General features: G+C 40.8%; 1 protein-coding gene across 3 annotated transcripts in view; it reads left to right on the top strand.

Moving 5' to 3' along the window:
* tmem117 (transmembrane protein 117) overlaps positions 1-18,714 on the top strand; it is a 44,417-nt gene extending 25,703 nt beyond the window's left edge. For all 3 annotated transcript variants that reach the window (XM_056387834.1, XM_056387835.1, XM_056387836.1), the window contains exons 4-8: positions 6,830-6,929; positions 10,047-10,144; positions 12,146-12,305; positions 15,441-15,570; positions 16,638-18,714. In XM_056387834.1, the coding sequence (XP_056243809.1) occupies positions 6,830-6,929; positions 10,047-10,144; positions 12,146-12,305; positions 15,441-15,570; positions 16,638-17,299 (1,150 nt within the window). In that variant the 3' untranslated portion in view covers positions 17,300-18,714. The remainder of the gene's footprint in view (positions 1-6,829; positions 6,930-10,046; positions 10,145-12,145; positions 12,306-15,440; positions 15,571-16,637) is intronic.
* The last annotated feature ends 374 nt before the right edge of the window (positions 18,715-19,088 follow it).

The raw sequence follows: 19,088 nt of genomic DNA, 5'->3' as shown, positions 1-19,088 counted from the left end.
TAATCAGTTGCAGCTCTAAATTAAATAATTATGAGGAATTTCTATGTTTAAATATAGCATTTTGTTTGTCGGTTCTGTCCCTAACAATATTTGAGACGCCACCAAAATACCTATCTGAAGACAGTTTTACTATTAGACCTTGATATACCTGTCGCTGCTTGTAAATCGCAGTAGACGTCTTGCAGGTTAGATTAATTGGTCTATCTTCGTCTTCCTCAATCTGCCTCTCTCATATTTACACACACCCACACCTAGTTTCCAATCATATCTCCTGCTGTCTTTCACACTCCTACACATGCACATTACGCCGGTACCTCAAAAATGACTCATTACGTATTTAGCGACTGTTTAGTTAGTGTAAAGCTTTGCCTCTAAAGTAATTTTCTCTTCTCTCAGAGCGTCTCTGAAAACAGACTGCGCTATGTGAAGCAGTGAGGTCGGTCATTTCCTCTCTGCTTATATTATCCTGCTGTTTTCTGGGACAGAGGGGAGGAGGCGGCCCTCCACATACGTCACCGCCACATTAAGAGGAACAGCCGCAGTTGAAAACAATAAACATCACAGCCTTGACAGCGGCATGTGTCCACTGGGAATATACAATATTTGTATTATATTATAGATGTGTGTGTGTGTATGTGTTGATGTGTTGCAGTAGGACAGATGGATTGTCCACGCATGTGTGCATAGTTTGTGTGTAGCGCCACAAAACTGCACTCCATGCACTCTTGTCATACCTTCCTTATGTTTCACCATAACAATTAATATCTCTGGTAACATTTCACTTCCATCATTTTAGAGCTCAACACTTTGCATGTCGTGTTCCCTAGTTGAATTAATTTATTGCTGTTTCATGGGCAATTTTTCAAAAAACAAAAAAACATTTCATAAAACATCTCCTGACATTTCTAAATACCAAACATCCTAGAACAGGTTATTCTGAGGCAAATAACAAAAAATACAAACATTTATGTCATCAAAGCAGTTAGTTTTCTCACCAGTTGTCTAAAATGATCTTTTAATGTCTAGTGTGTGTGTCTGTGTGTGTGTGTGTGTGTGTGTTTGATGGGGGAGGGGGAGCAGAGGGTTAGGTATACATATCACTGCCGTTCAGTGATAACCATGTGTTCCTCTATAGCATGCCAATATTTTTCCATCTCTTAAGCATTAGTAGACATTTCAAACATTACTTCTTCTGGGAAAAAAAAGCATTGTCACATAACTGAAAACAAGACCTTTTGGAGATCCATGGTTTTCAAAGGACTGTTCCAATATGTTCGAAGACAAAATGAATGAAGATACCTTTAATAATGAGTACATTTACAAATCTGCAAGTCTTATTTGGGGTGTAATGTATAATAGAGCATACAGAAACCTGGTTATTCATTTCTCTTTTTACGTCATTCTAATATTATGCATGCTTCCGATCATCTGTCTTGGTGCAGGATCGCCTCTGGCCTCACCACATCCAGCAAATTTGACATTTGTGCACCAGCTGAGTTACCTCAGCAGTTGAGGATGAACTCAGTTTGGTTTCCAACTGTCTGGACTCAGCTTCATTTACCTTTTTTATCCGCCTTACCTTAACCTATTTTATCTTCTATGATGAAAGATCAGAGTAACACTAAAGTGTATCCTCTGCATCATGACTGACTGTTAATACCATCATTACATTGGTAATTATATTATTTTTCTTTACTGACAAACAACTACGAAACGTGAGATGAGGACGCACCTGCGAACGTGACAGAGAATGACCGGAAACCTGGAGAAAATGTTTTGGATACAATGGTGTCTCAGTTTCAGCTGGGTGTACCCAGGTTTCTGAAAGCAGAATATGGTTTTTACACACGCACAACATAACCAGGTCAGGTGACGTTATTGTAGAGCGACATATTCCACCAGGGCAGGAGGTCAGGGTGGATCACTGGGTCAACAAAATGTCAGACTTTTTATCTTTTCTTTTGTCTTTTAACCATGACCACGACTGTTCCCTAACCTTAACCAAGTGGTTATTATTGTAGCCATGACGCTGAAAGTCGGCTAACCTCAATGAAGTAGTAATGTTAACTCAAACTTCGATATTTCCCAAAGTCCTTTCTGTGCCTAAACCCTACCAGACCTTCACCTTACCGTTCATCACATCATAAAACAGATTTATTTTTCAGCAGTGATTTATAATAGATTTTGAAGGCTTTGCAGACAAATGATGTTATCCTGTCAGAAAATGTCACCATGTGTAACTTGAAAATGTATTTTGTTGTGTAATCTGGAGGACTTGTTTGGGATACTGGTGTGCATGTAAACTCACTCCTTTTGTCAAGGTACAGGTACTGGTGTTGGACCCTTCTGTCTTTATGGAAAGCTGATAGTGGGAATGGATGACATGATACAGTGCTGTCCAGGATATTGCCTGACGGTATTCACCCCCATCCCTGAGCTGGTGGAATGATAAGGAATGAAGGACTCAATCTCCAGCCAGTTTAATATAATGCACGGCCTGATTCTGTGCTGAGTGATGAATAGAGATTGAGGGTTTAAGTTGCCTTGGGAGATGGTATAGTGATAGTGAAAAGACTGTGTGTGTTGGCAGCTTTATGCTCCCTGGTAACTACTGCTGCTCAGCATTGTACACTGTAAATACGACCTTAGCTACTGTAGTGCACAAAGCGGAGACAGACAATGCATTTCAATGTGGAGCCAGCCAAGGTCAAAATTTGATGTTCTGAATGCATCAAGCCTTTATGGGGCAGAAGAGGTCACTCAGCTGCCACGCTCATTAAATAACTGGCGGTCTGACAGAGAAAACAAGTTTATTAAAGCCAGCATGAAAGCATATAGGTCCAAGTGGACAGTGAAAAAATTAATAGAATCAGGGTATTTGATGACTCAGTGTAGTGAAAGCTCTTTTAGCATGCTGCTTTATAACTTTAATTATCAGGGCTCCCATGGGCCTTGAAAATACTTGAGGACTGTGGGACTTGGGACTTTGATAAAAAATAAAGTTAAACCATAAATCCTTTTCTTTAAATTGGTGATTATATGGAGTTGTAAAGTGCTTGGTATGACATTGCAAAAATGTTTTTGGCACTAAGCTGCAATGTGGAGTGTTGATGAAATGGGAAAAGCAAAACCTTATGGGTTTTTTTTTATTTTTTATAGGAAAGACCTTTATAGGTTTAGATGTAGTTAAAGATTTACAGGCCCACTCCATTACTGACAGTCCTCTTTCATGTGGCCACAGTAGTAACACATTTAAAGGAATAATCTGCTGTATTTTCATTTCAATGCATTCATCTAGGGCAGGGTGGATGAAATAAATACAGTGATTGTAGTTATTTTTGTCTGATATTAATCATTATATGGCAAATGTACTGTATGTAGAACCACTTAAACAGAAAAACAATCAAACTGATGCTCAATGCATAGAACCCTGTGTCACTATTATTGCATTGTGCTGTATTACACCAAACTCCTCACACAACAGTTAAGAGCAGTAATTTAAAGTCGGTAACTAATTATATTAGGGGTTGATTACAATATATTTTTTGGAAAATGAGAACATTACTTGATCAAGTATTCAATGGTTTTTATTAAGTAAAAATACCAAATATTTGCTGATTTCAGCTGCTAAAACATGAGGATTTGCAGTTTTTGTCAGTGTAAATTGAATTGAATTAGAGCTGGAACAATTATCAATTCATCAAGTGTCAATTGTCAGGTAAGTGACAAGTAATTTGATAATTGAGTAATTAGTAAGTAACTCCAAACATTCATTGATTCCAGCTTCTTAAATGTGAGGATTTGATCTGATTTGATAATAAACTGAATATATTTGGGTTTTGGATTCTTAGTCAAATAAAACAATGAATTTCAGTTCATCACTTTAGCTTCTGAGGTATTAGTATATTATTATATTATATTTAGTATTTTTCACTTTTTTCTTACATTTTTTTGAACACATGATTAATCAATAAACCAAGACTTAAATCTGTAGGTTAATTACTAATGAAAATAATCTTCTTGTAACTCTGAACTGAATATCTTTGGATTTTGGACAGTCAAAGCGGTTATCTTGGGCTTTGGGAAATTCTAACATTTTTCACCATTTAATCATTAGTTGCGGCTTTACATTGCTGTGCCTTATTAAAAATCTCTGACTGTAAAGTGTACAGTGCTGTTCTCTGTGCACTACACCTCATCACTTCAGATTTTTTAGCCCTGCGTATCACCACAATGTTTCAACTGAAAGTCATAAACTTTAATACTAAATTGTTGCCCAGATCTAAGTCTATCACCACTTGATATAAAACAGCATTCCACTTATACGTTATTGCAAAGAACAAATCTGGTGCACGTTAGATGATCCATTTTATGTTAAGAGAAAGTAAAACCCCCGTTTTGACTGGAGTGCATATAGATGGATAAATTATGAACGTGCGCAGCTGAACAGACAAATAAAAGAGGAGTATCCTCAGAAAATCAAGCTTCATTGAAGCAAAACACGATGACAGAGAGATCCTTGTTCCAACTACAATGAACTATCTCAAACAATCACAATGACTTCTTGGCACCAAAGATGTCACCAAAATCAAAGGACCATGATCTTGCAGGCGTCTCACTTGTTAATGTCAAACCAGAGTAACCTCCGAACTCACAACTCTGTAACCCTGTACCCTCTGTAGCGCAAAATTGTAATTTCTTGCATGTGATTGAACAAGACTTTGAAAGGCATTGAAACGTCCTTGAATATTATGTCTGAACAAGTGTGGGAAACCTGATAACATTCCACAGAGGGTCAAAGCTGGCTGAGCCGGCCGGCTGGCTCCGACACTACCACTGGCTCTGCGATTAAGCCACGGGAGCCATTTTGGGGCTGATTATTCATGGTGCTACTGTACTGATGTTCCACTACACTGAATTCTCTCATTAGGTCACCCGGCTCTAAAGGCCATTAAATTTTCAGTCAGCATGAATAAGTCAGGGAGTTCTGCCTCTGATCATGCAGTGCAAAGAGTCCCCAAACTCATCATAGGTACTCTGCATAAAACAAAACAAAACAAAAAAAAAGGAGCGCAGGGGTAACATTTACTCAATTAAATATGTGAGAAGGGCAGGGGTTGGCAGCAGGGTAGTTTTTTTAGATTTAAAGCCTAGCATGTGGTGCCAGACAGCATTTCCAGAAGTATCGATTAGAATTTTGCTGCGGGTAAATGACCCCCAATGGGATCTCCTTGGTAACTGGAGCGGTGCCAAGCCACTGAATGTCTAACTGACTTAATGCAGATATAAATCGCCGTTCCAATCAAGGCCGTTTTATTTGCGGGCTTGAGTGGGGCAATACGTCACCCGCGGTACTGCACGTTTCCGTCAATAAAATCCTGTCAAAACTGTTAAACGCATGCTGCGTTGATGACATATGATTTATAATGTTTCCTTCCAGGGAAGAGTATTTGTTGCACAAATGCAGGGAACAGGTAGTTGAAAACTGTTGGCATTTTGGGTCACTGACTTGCCACAATTAATCATGGTTGTTCTGTATTGCCTGTGAGCATTTATTATGCTTTTCAGATCTGGACTTCCAATGTGAAAAGGCACGAGCAATTAGCATTAATTAAAAATGAAGACCTATTAAAGCTGCGACATTAACTAATAGCTTAAAAGGATTACCCTTCACTGCTTTTGAACAGATTGTTTAAACTTGTATGACAACGACTCATTTACAAAGAGAATAGTGCGCGGAATGGAGCTCCTAATGCAATCAGCTAAAGGATTAAATGAACCAGGCACCAGCAGGGTTGCAGGCGAGATATTTCCAGAGCTGTCTGTGCAACAGAAATTTTTTTTTATTGGTGTTTGCTGGTGGCCAGAAAATGACCAGGGAAAACAAAGACGAATGGAGTCATTGACTTCAAATACGACCCCTTGAAAGCACAGCCAGAGCGGTATCCATCGCCATCTATTATATTCATGAGTGTGACCTGCGGGGGGTGGGAAGAGGCTGGAGGGGGAGGTGATAGGCGCCCACCTGCTCCACTCAGCCTCTAAGACACTTGCTGCCAGGAGATCAAACAGGCCTCCTCGCTCCCCTCTGTTCTCCTCCTCTCTCCCCGGCACAAGTCCCATATAGGAGGCGACTGACCCACTTTTCCTCCCTACCCGTGCTATTACCTGGAGAAAATGGAGTGATGTGGTGGGTGGGTGGGTAGGTGGGTTTGTGGGGCTGAACAAAAGCTTCTCATCTTCACTTACTGTACAGAGATGAAGGCGTAACTAGGACTCGAAAGAAAGCATGTCATTTCTTGTCAGATACTATTGCATGCGAGATTGTTTCTCTAATGGTGTGTCTTGACCTAGTCTATGTTTCGCTTCTGTGCTGCTGCAGTTGATGTTAAGCGAGCTCGCTCAGATCCAGTGCATTAACAGGAGGGATCTCATTGAGTTGGCAGTGTTGATTTGAAATCAACTAGACACGAGACAAATTTGCCAAACAAATGGATAATTTGCCAAACACTGCAGGACCAAATGGAAGTGGTGATACTGCATAAATTCCATTGCACTGCTGTAAATTGTTTACAGTCCTCGGGGCTTTATGGAAGGTAGACCCATCGCTCATTGTTTTCACCGGATTGATATTGATTAACTCTGACAGCTAGCATCATGATACTTAGCAGCAGTGACCATTTTCTCTTTCGACCTCCACTGACTCTTCCTCCGTTGGCTCTTTTTGTCAGTCCTCTTTTCTCCTTCCTTTTCTTCCTCCCTTTACTACCCTCATAACACACGCTACATTTTTTATGTCCTTTTCAGTCTTGGTCTTCTTCCCTTGCAGGCCTCACATGGTGACAGAGTACATGGGCATCAGGAATGAGAGTTTTATGAAGATTGCTGCAGTGGGGACGTGGATGGGAGACTTTGTCACTGCTTGGATGGTGAGATTCCAACTCTTATGTAGCCTCAACATTAGAGAAGTTTGCATTTATGAAGGGAGAGATTTCATTTTATATCACAGAAGTCAGACATTTGAATTTTAGTCCTGCATTATTAAAAACACGTTAACATAAAATAATACTTTTAGCCGTGCTGGCAGCAGAGTGTGATAACTTGCAGATATTTCTGTTCCAAGGATAAAAGTGAGTGTTTTTTTTTTTTTTTTTCAAAGTTAACACAAAATATCTCAAGCGGCTGCAGTTAATACCCATCAAGATGCCACGTTACAAATGCATATATAATATACAAATTATACCAACATATACCAACATACTAAATGCATTTTTCTTAAATGTTAAATGTTGTCTTAACGCATGTGTGTTAAATGTGCATGTGTAAGACTGATGACTCTTTTACTGCAAACCAAATTAACCTACAGGTACAAATAAAGTTACCTACCTACAGCTGCGCTTGAGAACTTGAACTGTGAAAATAAACTAGAGTCTAAAATTAGCAAAATCTTGATTCAAATCGAGAAATATCTGATTAAAGAATGTAAACAAGTTCAGTTGTGTCACCAGAAAAAATATGTTGCTAAGTTTCAGTAGGTGACAGTTTTCAATACTGGTGAGGGTTTGATACCAAGCCCTAGCTTAAAGTTAACATGTTGCTTGCATGCTAAATGTTTTATGCTTAACATCAGCGTGTTAGCATTCAGTGACAATTAGTTGTAGTAGTTACTAGCTAGCTGTAGGTATGGTAAATGCCATGAAGCTAATGTTACATTAGCAGCCTGTGCAGTAGACATGTCATATTGTATTTACCATAATTACCAAGATGGAAATAGCATTCCCATAAACATCCAAATCATAGTTAGACATTTTTGTAAAGGCTCTAATGTGAGGGTTGGTGTTTAATAATATTGAAAGTGACTGAAAAAGCGAACACACATGGCTGCCTTACATCAGTTTTGTCCATGCACAGAATTTAACCTTCACATGGCTAACTGCAGCCATCTTGAGTTGTCCAATGAGATGACGCTTGCATAGCATAAACAGGGAATTCTTTCCAATCACTACTATTCATCCCATGTGATGTGAACGTGGCATTAGGCTGATGAAAGTAAAGCTCGTCTGACAATGCAGAGCCAAGCTTCTAAACTGTAGATATCCCTTTATGCAGCCTTTTGAATTAGCTGGTCAGCAATAGTAGCTTTCTGGCCTGACCTGAAATTCTTTACCAACTGGTGGTAAAGAAAGTATAGCATTTATACAGCCACAGTTTTTCTTTCTCGATTGTAATAAGCCTTGCAGTGCCGCAAGACGTGGACGTGTTGCTCTAATATACTTATTAATACACTATATTCAGATCATATTTATGACCATATAAAATCAAGGTGAACGCGGTTGAAGCCATTCTTCACTCACTCATCTAATTTCTAGGTCAGGTGTATCCCCTCAGCCATTACAAGGCACACAGTTAGAGCCCTCTACACCAATCCAATTCAATCTGCTACCAAATCCTTAGAGTAACATGTGCCTGTGATCTAAGGAGGGTCAGAGGAAACAATGGATACACAGGGAGGGACAGAGTATATTGGAGGAGAAACCTACCTCTGTTCATTTGTCAACATAAAGCGAGGAGGAGAGCTCCAGCGGGAGTGGACTACCTGTGGTGGGAGGAGTGGGGCACTGACACCGGCATGCACACAGCTGAGACAACTTGACAAGCTCCCTCACCGGTCACATTAGTATTCTACAGTACATACTGCAGAGAAAGAGAGAGGGTGGAAGGAGAGACAGGAGGAGTAAGAAACAGAGGTGAAGGCGAAAAGGAAATGGGCAAGTCTGTTTGGGGGGGGGGTTGCAAGTGAGAAGGTGAATCAGGGAGACAGAAATGTGTGTGTGTGTGTGTGTGTGTGTGTATTTGGCCCTGAGTTTTTTGTTGGTTTTTTTCTTATGAGAGAAAGTTAGACCATGGCAAAGTGCTGATTCCAGGAATTACTCGCTAGGTTTTTTTTTTTTACATTCGATTAATTCAACAAGGCACTTTGAAGATGACCTCTGTGTCTCCTATGCATAGCAGATTTCCAGTGTGTCTTCACCAGATGAGTGGACAGGAAGCGTCTGTTTTTGCAGTGCTGTAGCGCCAGAAACATCCCATAGATTGCCTGATTCACATTCTTTTTCCAACATGAGCGAGCTACAGTCTCTGCAGTGAGGCGCTTTATTGACAAATTGACCTTGCCTCTGCAGTCGCTCCACACAAAGAATATAGAGGGAATTTTTATATTTGGGCAAAAGAAAAAAAAAAAGCTCTTTGATACAACTCTGAATCCATACAAGAAAATCTACTGGTGAATTCTCTTAATGACATTAAAGTTGACAGTGTGAAAACATTATCGCTAACTGAGAAAAGAAGTGGAAAGACGGGCACGACCACAACATTAATAATGAAACAAGCAAATAATTATAGATGGTAATCACAGTCTCATTACTATTTAATCACAGAAGAAGTGTTATTCAATGTAGTTATTCAAGGTTTAAATTTAAATAGCCATATAGCTATATTTCTAATGTGTGTTTAAAACTCTGCATCATTTAGCATTATTTATTATTTAGCATTTGTAATTAAAAATGCATATAATTAAAATGTATTGGTTTTTAATATACTTAACACTGTATCTAAAAACCTGTTAATGATTTGTTGTTTCTTTTTTGGTTCACATGTGATTATATGGCCAAAAGTATGTGGACATGCAAATGCACACCCATATCTGGTTGTTGAAGATCTCATTCCGAAACCTTTGGGCATTATTGTGCCGTTATGACAGCCTCCCTTCTGCTGGGAAATGCTTTCTACAAGGCTTTTGGGACCTGGCTGCAGGGATTTACTCCCATTCAGTCACTAGAGCGTTAGTGAGGTCAGGCGCAGATGTTCGGAGATGTGACCTGGCTCACGGTCAGCATGCCAGTTCATCCCAAAGGTGGTGGATAGGTTTTACTGTGTTACTTTTGAACAGAGCTCGAGTAACTGTTTTTCTTGTTTCCAGTATGAATGCTTAGCTACAATAAACTGTTTTATAGATGAATCTCCTCTACATCCTTTCATTTCTGAAGGTTACAGATATGATGCTCCAGGATCAGCACTACCCAGACTGGGGCAAAGCAGCCAGAAGATTCTGGAAACAAGGCAACAACCGGATTGTTCTCTTCTGGTACATTGTCTCCTTCTCTGACTACATGTGCATGACAAGACTTACTACTTACTAGCTCACTAAATGCCTTATATATTCCTACGAGGCTGTGTGTGCATGCATATGTGTGTGATATGTGTTCTCTCCAGCCCGTTGCAGGGTAACACGCAGTCAATAGCCGTGTTAATCTTCCCTCACTCAGTGTCAGCACCTTTAATTAGAAGAACAGGGTGAAAATCAATGGACACAGCAAGGTCGCGGGGCGAACCGTGGCCCTGCATTTTCCTTTTCGCACTACAAGCTGTGACCCTTAAATAACTGCTAAACAAATGCTGCAAAGCATGTCTGATATGCCCATTATTAGAAAGCCAAGTAGAATTGTTCCCTGTTCAGATGTAATACAGCACCAGTGCACGGTCCCAGCGGTGTTCTTTCACCAGTGGCTCAGTGCTGTCAGTCAAATACGACATGCAAACGCCTTTGCCAGTGGTTCATTTTAGGGTCACAGCGAGAAGTAAAAGGACGTGTGAGGAAGAGGATACGGTTGAAACAGTTTGACATCTGTTTGATATGTACACAGAGAGCTCGCGACACAAGACATCTCACACTTCAAAATTGGCTGCAGTGTTTAACATTTCCATTCGCAGAATTGATTCACCTGCGATTAGAATGCAAGCAGACAAACTGTTCTGTGACTTTTTCTGCAGCCCTTCATTTTATTGATGGATGCCCCGACTCGCTCCGTCACGATCAATGCCGGATTTGACGAGCTATCATTTGGAATTCAGAGCTTGAAATATGATTGACAAATGTGTCACTGGATATATCTTGTCAATATGCGTTGAAGGGTTTGTGGCAGTTAATAAAGGACAGCGCCAAAAGTCGGGCTTTGCTACGAAAAAGAATCCTAACGTGGAATAATAAAAACCCTCAAAAATTTCTCTCCCTAACAGCTGAAGTGGTTTAAGAGCTGGCACGCACTATCTGCAATGCAGCCGGCCGCTGTGTGGTGTGAGAATGCACACACCACCACAGTAATCACTGTGTGACATTGAGACAGAACACACAGCAGAGAATAACACTAGCCTTCACCAGTGTGCCTGTTGTGAGAAACGTCCTAGTAAACAGTGAATGCAGAATTACTGCAATGTGACATGAACAAAAATCACACATGGTGAAAGAATGCAGGGGGAAAAAAAAAAACCCACAACAATCAAAATGGAATTTGAATGAAATATTTTGGCTCGTGTTAAATATGTAAATCAATATGTATGCAGTAGCGCTTTTGAATTGCATTGTCTCTGCATCCACGAACAGACAAACACGCAGACACAGTTTTCCTCTGTACACATTCGTCATCCTGGAAGCTTTATCTGCTGCTATTTTTCAAATCCAGGTAAAATTGTTGTTCAATACGTTGTAGAGTCTATGAAAAGAGAAAGTGAATAGTGCTTGATTTATCTCCTCGTGTAATTGACGTCGGGGGGTTGTTTGTCTTCCGAGATATACAATACCAACTGTGCGCCTCATCTAGATTGGAAGTTTTGAAATTATAAATGTGTTTTTCTCAAGGTCTTGACCTTTTTAATGCACATCGTTCATAGATTTATCTCCTCTCCTTCCTTTTCTTTCATTCCTTTTTCTTCCTGTCCTATCCTTTTTTCTTCTCTCCTTCCCTTCCTTTCTCTCTCCTCTCATTGCCTCTCTTCTCTTCGCCATTCCTTTTTTCTTTCCTACTGTCCTTCATCTATCTGTTTTGTTTTTCTTCTCTTTTTCTCTCCGCTCCTCTTTTTCGTCCCTTTTTTTTGTCCCTTCACCTTGTCTCTCCCCTTTCCTTCTTTACTTCCTCTCCCTTTTTTTTTCTTCATCCTGTCCTCTACTCTGTTTCATTTTCCTTTCCTTCCTCTCATGTCATTCTTTTCCCTCTCCTCTCCTCTCCTCTCCTCTCCTCTCCTCTCCTCTCCTCTCCTCTCCTCTCCTCTCCTCTCCTCTCCTCTCCTCTCCTCTCCTCTCCTCTCACAGGACAGTGCTCATCTCTCTGACGTCAGTGGTGGTTCTGGTCATCAGTACCGACTGGATCAGCTGGGACAACCTGAACCGTGGCTTCCTGCCCAGCGATGAGGTCTCCAGAGCTTTCCTGGCCTCCTTCATCTTGGTCTTCGACCTTCTCATTGTCATGCAGGTATACCGCTCCCCTGTGGCCAATTAAAAAAAAACAAAAAAAACACGGAGCTGGGACGTCTCTTGGCTTAGTCTCCTACCCATCTTGCCAGTTCCTCCTCCTTCTCCCCTCCCCCCACATTCACCAATGGGGCACTGCGGCACAGAGCAGCGAGAGGGATGTTTGATCAGTCTCAGCTGGCATGGACACAAACGCACGCACATATTCACCAGCACATATAGAGATATACAAACTGTTGTTTACTCCTTTACATCTCTTCACTTTCAGTCCCTCCATCCCTCTTTCCCAGACCTCAGCCATGAACTCACCCTTTCCTCCCGCACTCCCTTGTGAGCCAAGTTTATTTTCTTTAATGATGAGTCACAAGATTGGAGTTTTTCTCAGTCCCCCCCCCCACCCCTCCTTCTCTTTTTTCCCACCCAATGTTCTCACTCCCACAGGAGATTGTACATCAATAAAGCCTGTGTCAGTGGCTCATGAATATGTAAATGTGTTTGTCTGGGCAAAAAAACACAGAACTGTGTATTGAGGAGAAAAAGGGTGGGAAAAAGCGATTTTTTTTTTTTTTTTTTCATGCCTGCTAGCCAGGAGCCAGAACCGCAGGCCAATCATGTATGTGGTTTGACTGCAAGCCTAATTCAACACGGCTCAGCTCCTCCAAATGCTTAATGAACATATTTCACTTGGCCTTGTTGGTGGGTATTAGTGGACTCGTTGCAAGACTAATATTTGGTATCCCCCAAATATAAGTTTCTACTCTGTTGATTATGCTAATTACTCAGAGCCTGCAATTGCATGGGAGAACATCTTCTAGTGTTACAAATACACCACTCCACAGAAACCTGGCAAGAACACCATTGTAATTCCTATGGTAATATGTACTATAGAACAACTGTATCACTAAAAGTGATTCCTCGACTCACTTATTGAAACAATTCATTACTTTAAGGAGGGCTCCTTGCTGCTCTTGGCAGTAATTACTTCGCACTGTGGTGTTTCTCTCATTCATTTACCCAATTATTGTGATTATGCAGATATATAGAAAAGGCTCAGCCCCACAGCTTTTACCCACCAGAGATGATGGTGTCTTGCTGAGGCCAGCTTTTCCAGCTTCCCGACCGTATCACCTCCTGTTTCCAGCCACAGACCTGATGTAACATGAAGTGCCTATTTTGACATCTCCGTTTGACTCCCCGAGCCACTCTGGACACGCGACTCCCTCTCTCCCTTTAACTCGGCGGTATATATCATTCATTACTCGCATAGATTTGTTTATGACGGGCCCTTCTCATTTTCTGCGCAGTGTACAGCAAGCACATTTACTACAGTTATTTATGAGTCGAGTTGGCTCACGCCCGTGAAAAGGGCCCATCCACTGGCGGGGCGGCCGTCACTGCGTTCCACCAGTCAATAAAAATTCCTCCACCACCGCCCTCCCAACAGCTTCATTCACCTCCATCTTGGAGCACAGGGTGCCATAGTTAATCTCTTACCTCCTTGAGAAAAGATGGATGTTGTTGTTCTCAAACTAATTAATGCCCCAATTAATGACCTGTCTGGATTTGCCTTCAAGCTGGGTCTTACTTTCTTTTTCTTTTTTTTTTTATACTTATGTGTATAGTTGTACTATTTCTGTCCTCTGTGTATATGTATATCCACATTTACATATGTAGATAATTCGCTGATACACTCTGCCAGTTTACTCTTCCTATATACGTTACAGAGACTCATTATTTTGTGGGAGGGAGGCCTGGCTTAAATGCCATGCCTGTTAGTGCTATAGCAACACATACTGCAGCTATGGAAGAGGAGAGAAGGACTTAATTAATATCCAGGGGGCCATCACCAAGCTGTTATGCTCTTCATAGATATCGGCATGGGAGACTCTGATTCACATGAGGATATAGTGAAAGCAGACATGGGGTAATCTCATGCAGCAAGACACTTTGTGCAAATAACAGGAACAGGAAAGGGGGAATGTAATCTGAAAAAAGTGGAATTATGCGTCTTATTTTTTTTCCACTAATAGAGATGACAAAAACTAATTTGTGAGCTTATTAAATCGGCCCAGTAGAAAGAAAGAATTAAAAAAATATTTTAATTTTCCTCTCCCCATCAGTCTGTGTGTGATTTTCATCCGTGTTCACCATTTATTTACAGGCTTTCATAATGCAAAGTAAACAGTTACAGTTACATAAGTTAAAGGACACAAAAATATAAGTAGTAGCTAAGAAAAAGGTAAACTATATTTTTTACTGGCATTAGTAAAAAATAAGCAACTACGGCATTAATGTGCAATAATAGACTTTTTTAATGAAGGAACCATTTCCAGCATCAGATATCACAAAGTTAACCCTTAATATATTTACATTAATTATAGATTTTTGGGGAAAAAAATGTATGAATTCTAATTGAAAATACATGAATTGTTACCTTAAATTGGAGGCTGTAGTTTTAAAGCTTACAGAACCTTTTTGATTTCCTGTATCCTGAAAACAACCAGGTCATGTACAGGATTTCTTTTGGATAAACTGAATGATTAACCATCCCTCTCAAACTTCAACAAGTAACAAAAAAATACATTTTCACAAAGCTGTAAGAATGAAAAGTTGACATTTTGAAGATACATGGTTTTCACAGGACAGAGATGTTTTGAGAAACTCTCTAAATTTTCTTGCCACGTGTCCACTACCTCACTGATAATAGTGCATGCTTTAGCTGACAGCCACTGGCCACCAAATATAACCACATAATAGCAAAAAAAAAAAAAAAAAAGCTAAGTGACACCACAAGGCTTCACAGCTTCTAAATGTCAGTTTGGGGTGCCTGTTGATGTGTTTTGACGTGTTGAAATCCCAGTGCACATTGGTACACTCCACAAGCCTGTAAACGCAAAGTGTAGTGTGGAGTCCTCAGCGGCCAGCACCATGTTTGACCTCCAGTCAGTGTATGAAGAGACTCCACAGAGACCTAATAACAGCTAATACGAGAGAGTTCAGTGAAGTGTTGGACATCCAATAAAGCACGACGCATGGCTGACATTGCTCATGTCGGTGCGTTTATTTAAATGTGTTCAGTTTTCTTCAGCTCAGGCTACAATATCACAGTTGCAAGCTAAATGTGTTTATTTTCCAGGACTGGGAGTTCCCTCACTTCATGGGTGACCTGGATATGAATCTACCAGGAATGTCAACAACACACGTGAAGGTCAAGCTTCCTGTCTGCAAGCGTGTCTTTAAAGAGGAGTACCACATTCATATCACAGGTACAGCTGCTGCACACACGGAGCAGGGTCGTCTCATTGTTTCAAGAGGAAGTGCATCGAACTTTCCCAAACAGTTTCTCAACACCTTTGCTCGTGAGCTGATTAAGTAGCAGAAAGAAATCAAAATTTCTACGCGGGAGACGTAACTCTGGCCTAGTTCTGAATTGAAGTGGTGAATACCAAACACACGGTTGCTGCTCTAGTTCTCCAGTTCCCTCTGTTGGGGAACAGTTTGATGGTGATAAACCACAGCAACCATTTATGATACATGTGCAGCTGAAGTGGCACCTTTTTATATACAGTCTATGTGTGGCACACAGGTGCCTCCACCACTGCAACTTTTTTTTTTTTTTTTCCTCCTCCTCACATTTCTCCCTGTTGTGGCGAGACGTGCCTCTCATCATCTTTCACAACTCTGTGTCTTAATGTTCTCGGCGAGCGACTGTATTTCCCATTTAAAACCGTCCTCCCAGGTTCTCCATTTTGTTCCGCCGCGTGCACACGGCGACTCACAGCCATCAAGAGAAGGCAAAACCAATGTTCCTGTGCTAAATGTTAAGCTGTTCAAACGCTCAGTGATTCGGGAAAGGTCGTTAACTGTAATGCATTGCATATCCATTCGGCATTATGGAAATGGCTCCGGCGCGACGTGATTGGTTTAACTAAAAGCTTATTAACAACATATCTCTGGGAGAGGAAGGGAGAGGTGTCACGTATACCCGCGGAGACATCTGCCTGCTATCAGTCAACCTGGGGAGATGGCTGTCTCATGGTAATGTAGTGATCTCGTTAGAAGATACTGTAGAGGAAGTAGCACCTGTAAATGGATCTATCTGTCTCGGTGCGTGAGCTATATGGAAAGAGAGAGGTACTCCTGATAAATGAATGTGACAGCATATCTGTCTGTCTGACTCTGCCCTCTAAATCTTGTTTGGAGTAGGCTTGTATTGTACATCAATCTGCCCGTCTGTTAAATTACCTGTACAGTTCGTGCATGTTTATTCCTTGCTTATCTGTCAGAGATGGCTCAGTTTCTAATCTAATAGAAGTCACATGTCTTGTTACAGGTAAGTGGTTCAACTATGGAATCATCTTCCTCGTGCTGATTTTGGACCTTAACATGTGGAAGAACCAGATCTTCTACAAGCCCTACGAGTATGGTCAGTATGTGGGGCCTGGGGAGAAGATCTTCACGGTGGAGGAGCCAGAAACACTCAGGAACTTCAACCACAGCACGCTCACCTACGAGTGGCGCTCCACCAACATCGATCCCAGCACCAACCTGAGCTACGTGGAGAGGGACATGTTCCTCCACAGCCGCTACATCGGAGCCAGCCTCGACGTCAAGTGCCTGGCCTTCATCCCGAGCCTGGCGGCGTTCGTCCTCTTCGGGTTCTTCATCTGGCTGTTCGGGCGATTTCAGGACAGCGAGACCTTCACGGAAAACCAAGACAAAACGTACGAGAGGATAAAGAGGAAGTCGCCATCGGAGTACAGCAAGGACATGGGTGTGACGCCGGAGGAAACGCACGTGACCGTGAGTGACGGTCTGAAACGATCGGGAACGCCCATGCTGCTCTCTGTGGACGGGCCAAATTTCGGAGCGACGCCCTCCACGAACTCGACTATTTCCATGGAAACCCAAGAGACGCACCCGAGCATTGTGATTGACAGTGCAGCGCAGGAGGAACCTGCAGTCTCTTTTGATGTCCACAAACTCTCTCCGTGACCTTATGAACTCCTGAGACTTTGAACTACATAACTGCGGACTGGTTGAGGTTGAGAGTTTGTCAAGATGCCGAATTGTTGCTTTTCTTCGGATGACATCAAGCCGCAACAGAAAGTTGTTTGACGCAACTTGTCATGAGATTCATGAGAAGGACAAAGTGATACTCACCAAGCTAATGCGATGGCTATTGCAGTTGTATTGATATATTTTTCTAAACCAACCTTTGTAAGAGGCACTGATTCCAATAACAAACATGTTTTACAACAGAATGCAAACACTTAATGGTGCTCGCTCCAATTTTTTGCATTTTCATAACTCAATTTTGTCATGGTAAACTATTTTGGTGCCTACATGAGAGGAGTATTTCTACAGCTGTGACACTGCAGTATCACACCAGTGTCACAGCTACAGTTGTGCCTTGATATTTTCTTATGTTGAGATACAGACAGAAACACATTCTGACAGTCTATGCTACTATAGGCAACACAATGGAAGCTGTCCTAGTTATGGTCTGCTATATTAATGTTTTATATATGCTTTCATATCATACTGTACGGACAATTGTTACCTCATTTGATCGTCAGACTTTATCATATTAATTTATGCTTGTGTGACGTCTCTCTTACTCGATTTTTAAATGTGTCACTCTTGTTGAAATGATATGATTATGAACATCAATATATGTTGATGACCTGCTCATATCCCCTCACTTGATATTAGTTGCAGAGATAATAAATGCAATCAGCAGAGATCAAATAGCAAACCAATGAGCCACCTCATGATTACTTATGTGGCTGCCGCACCTCCACTGAATACCAACAGAGTCAAAAAGGTGGTTTTGCCCTTGGCATAAACATGCCATTGAAGTGCAGGGGAGGCTCCTGCTCCAAAGCTCAGGGCTTCTTTATGTCTAGATAAACCTTGAAAGTTTTAGAAGCAGTTTTACAGTCATGGTAATTGCATGAAAATGATTTATTTGAAACATTATCCTACTGTAAAGAACAAAAAGAATTATCTGATTTCAAACACTGAAAATGAAACCTGCAGCATTTAACTTTACACTCGCTTTGAAAGTGTTCACTGTCTTTTTACAGTTTTTCGTTTGGTGTGCAGTGTCTTTAAAATACAAGTATTTTGGTCCAAAAAAGTGTCCCAGTTGATTTTTTTTTTTCTGTAAAGTGCAAGTACCAACTAATTTATTACTACATTACTAACTTTTTTCATGTAAGTTTATCATGTATAAAGGAGTACTTTGCATATATTAGTAACCAAAGATGCCAAATTATTCAGTATTTTCAACAAATTATGCTGCATAAGAAAATAGTCAAATTTAAAAGAGATATATTCATGATGGTCAGAGTGGAATGATATTATGTGCTCTTGCATCACTCAGTATTAAAATACACTGTAATGTATCATAATGTCTTTTGGAAATTATTTCCCTAGAAAGAGGAAACGGCCTCCCCGGCTCACCGACATCCCAGTCCTGAAAAAACGCTTGTTAAGCATTATTTGCTTTCATAGTACCATAAGTTTTCCGACAAAAGATACAGCAGCAGTACAAGAAAGTGAAGCCACCAGAGTAGTACTACAGACTTTTGCAGTGCTTAGTTATAATCAATTAATAAAAAGATGGGTTTTTAAAAGATATTTTAAATCAGCTAATTTCATTCAGGCATTTATATACTCCAATAATAATGATGGCGATCAAAAGATTATTTAATTTGCCTGTGCCTAATGTCCTTATCCTGTCCTCAAATGATCGAAATGGAATTTCAACATTAAGTCA

This window comes from Seriola aureovittata, chromosome 10 (assembly GCF_021018895.1).
Source record: "Seriola aureovittata isolate HTS-2021-v1 ecotype China chromosome 10, ASM2101889v1, whole genome shotgun sequence".
NCBI lineage: Eukaryota > Metazoa > Chordata > Actinopteri > Carangiformes > Carangidae > Seriola > Seriola aureovittata.
Note: the sequence above shows the minus strand (reverse complement) of the source record. Positions and strands in the feature narration are given on the sequence as shown.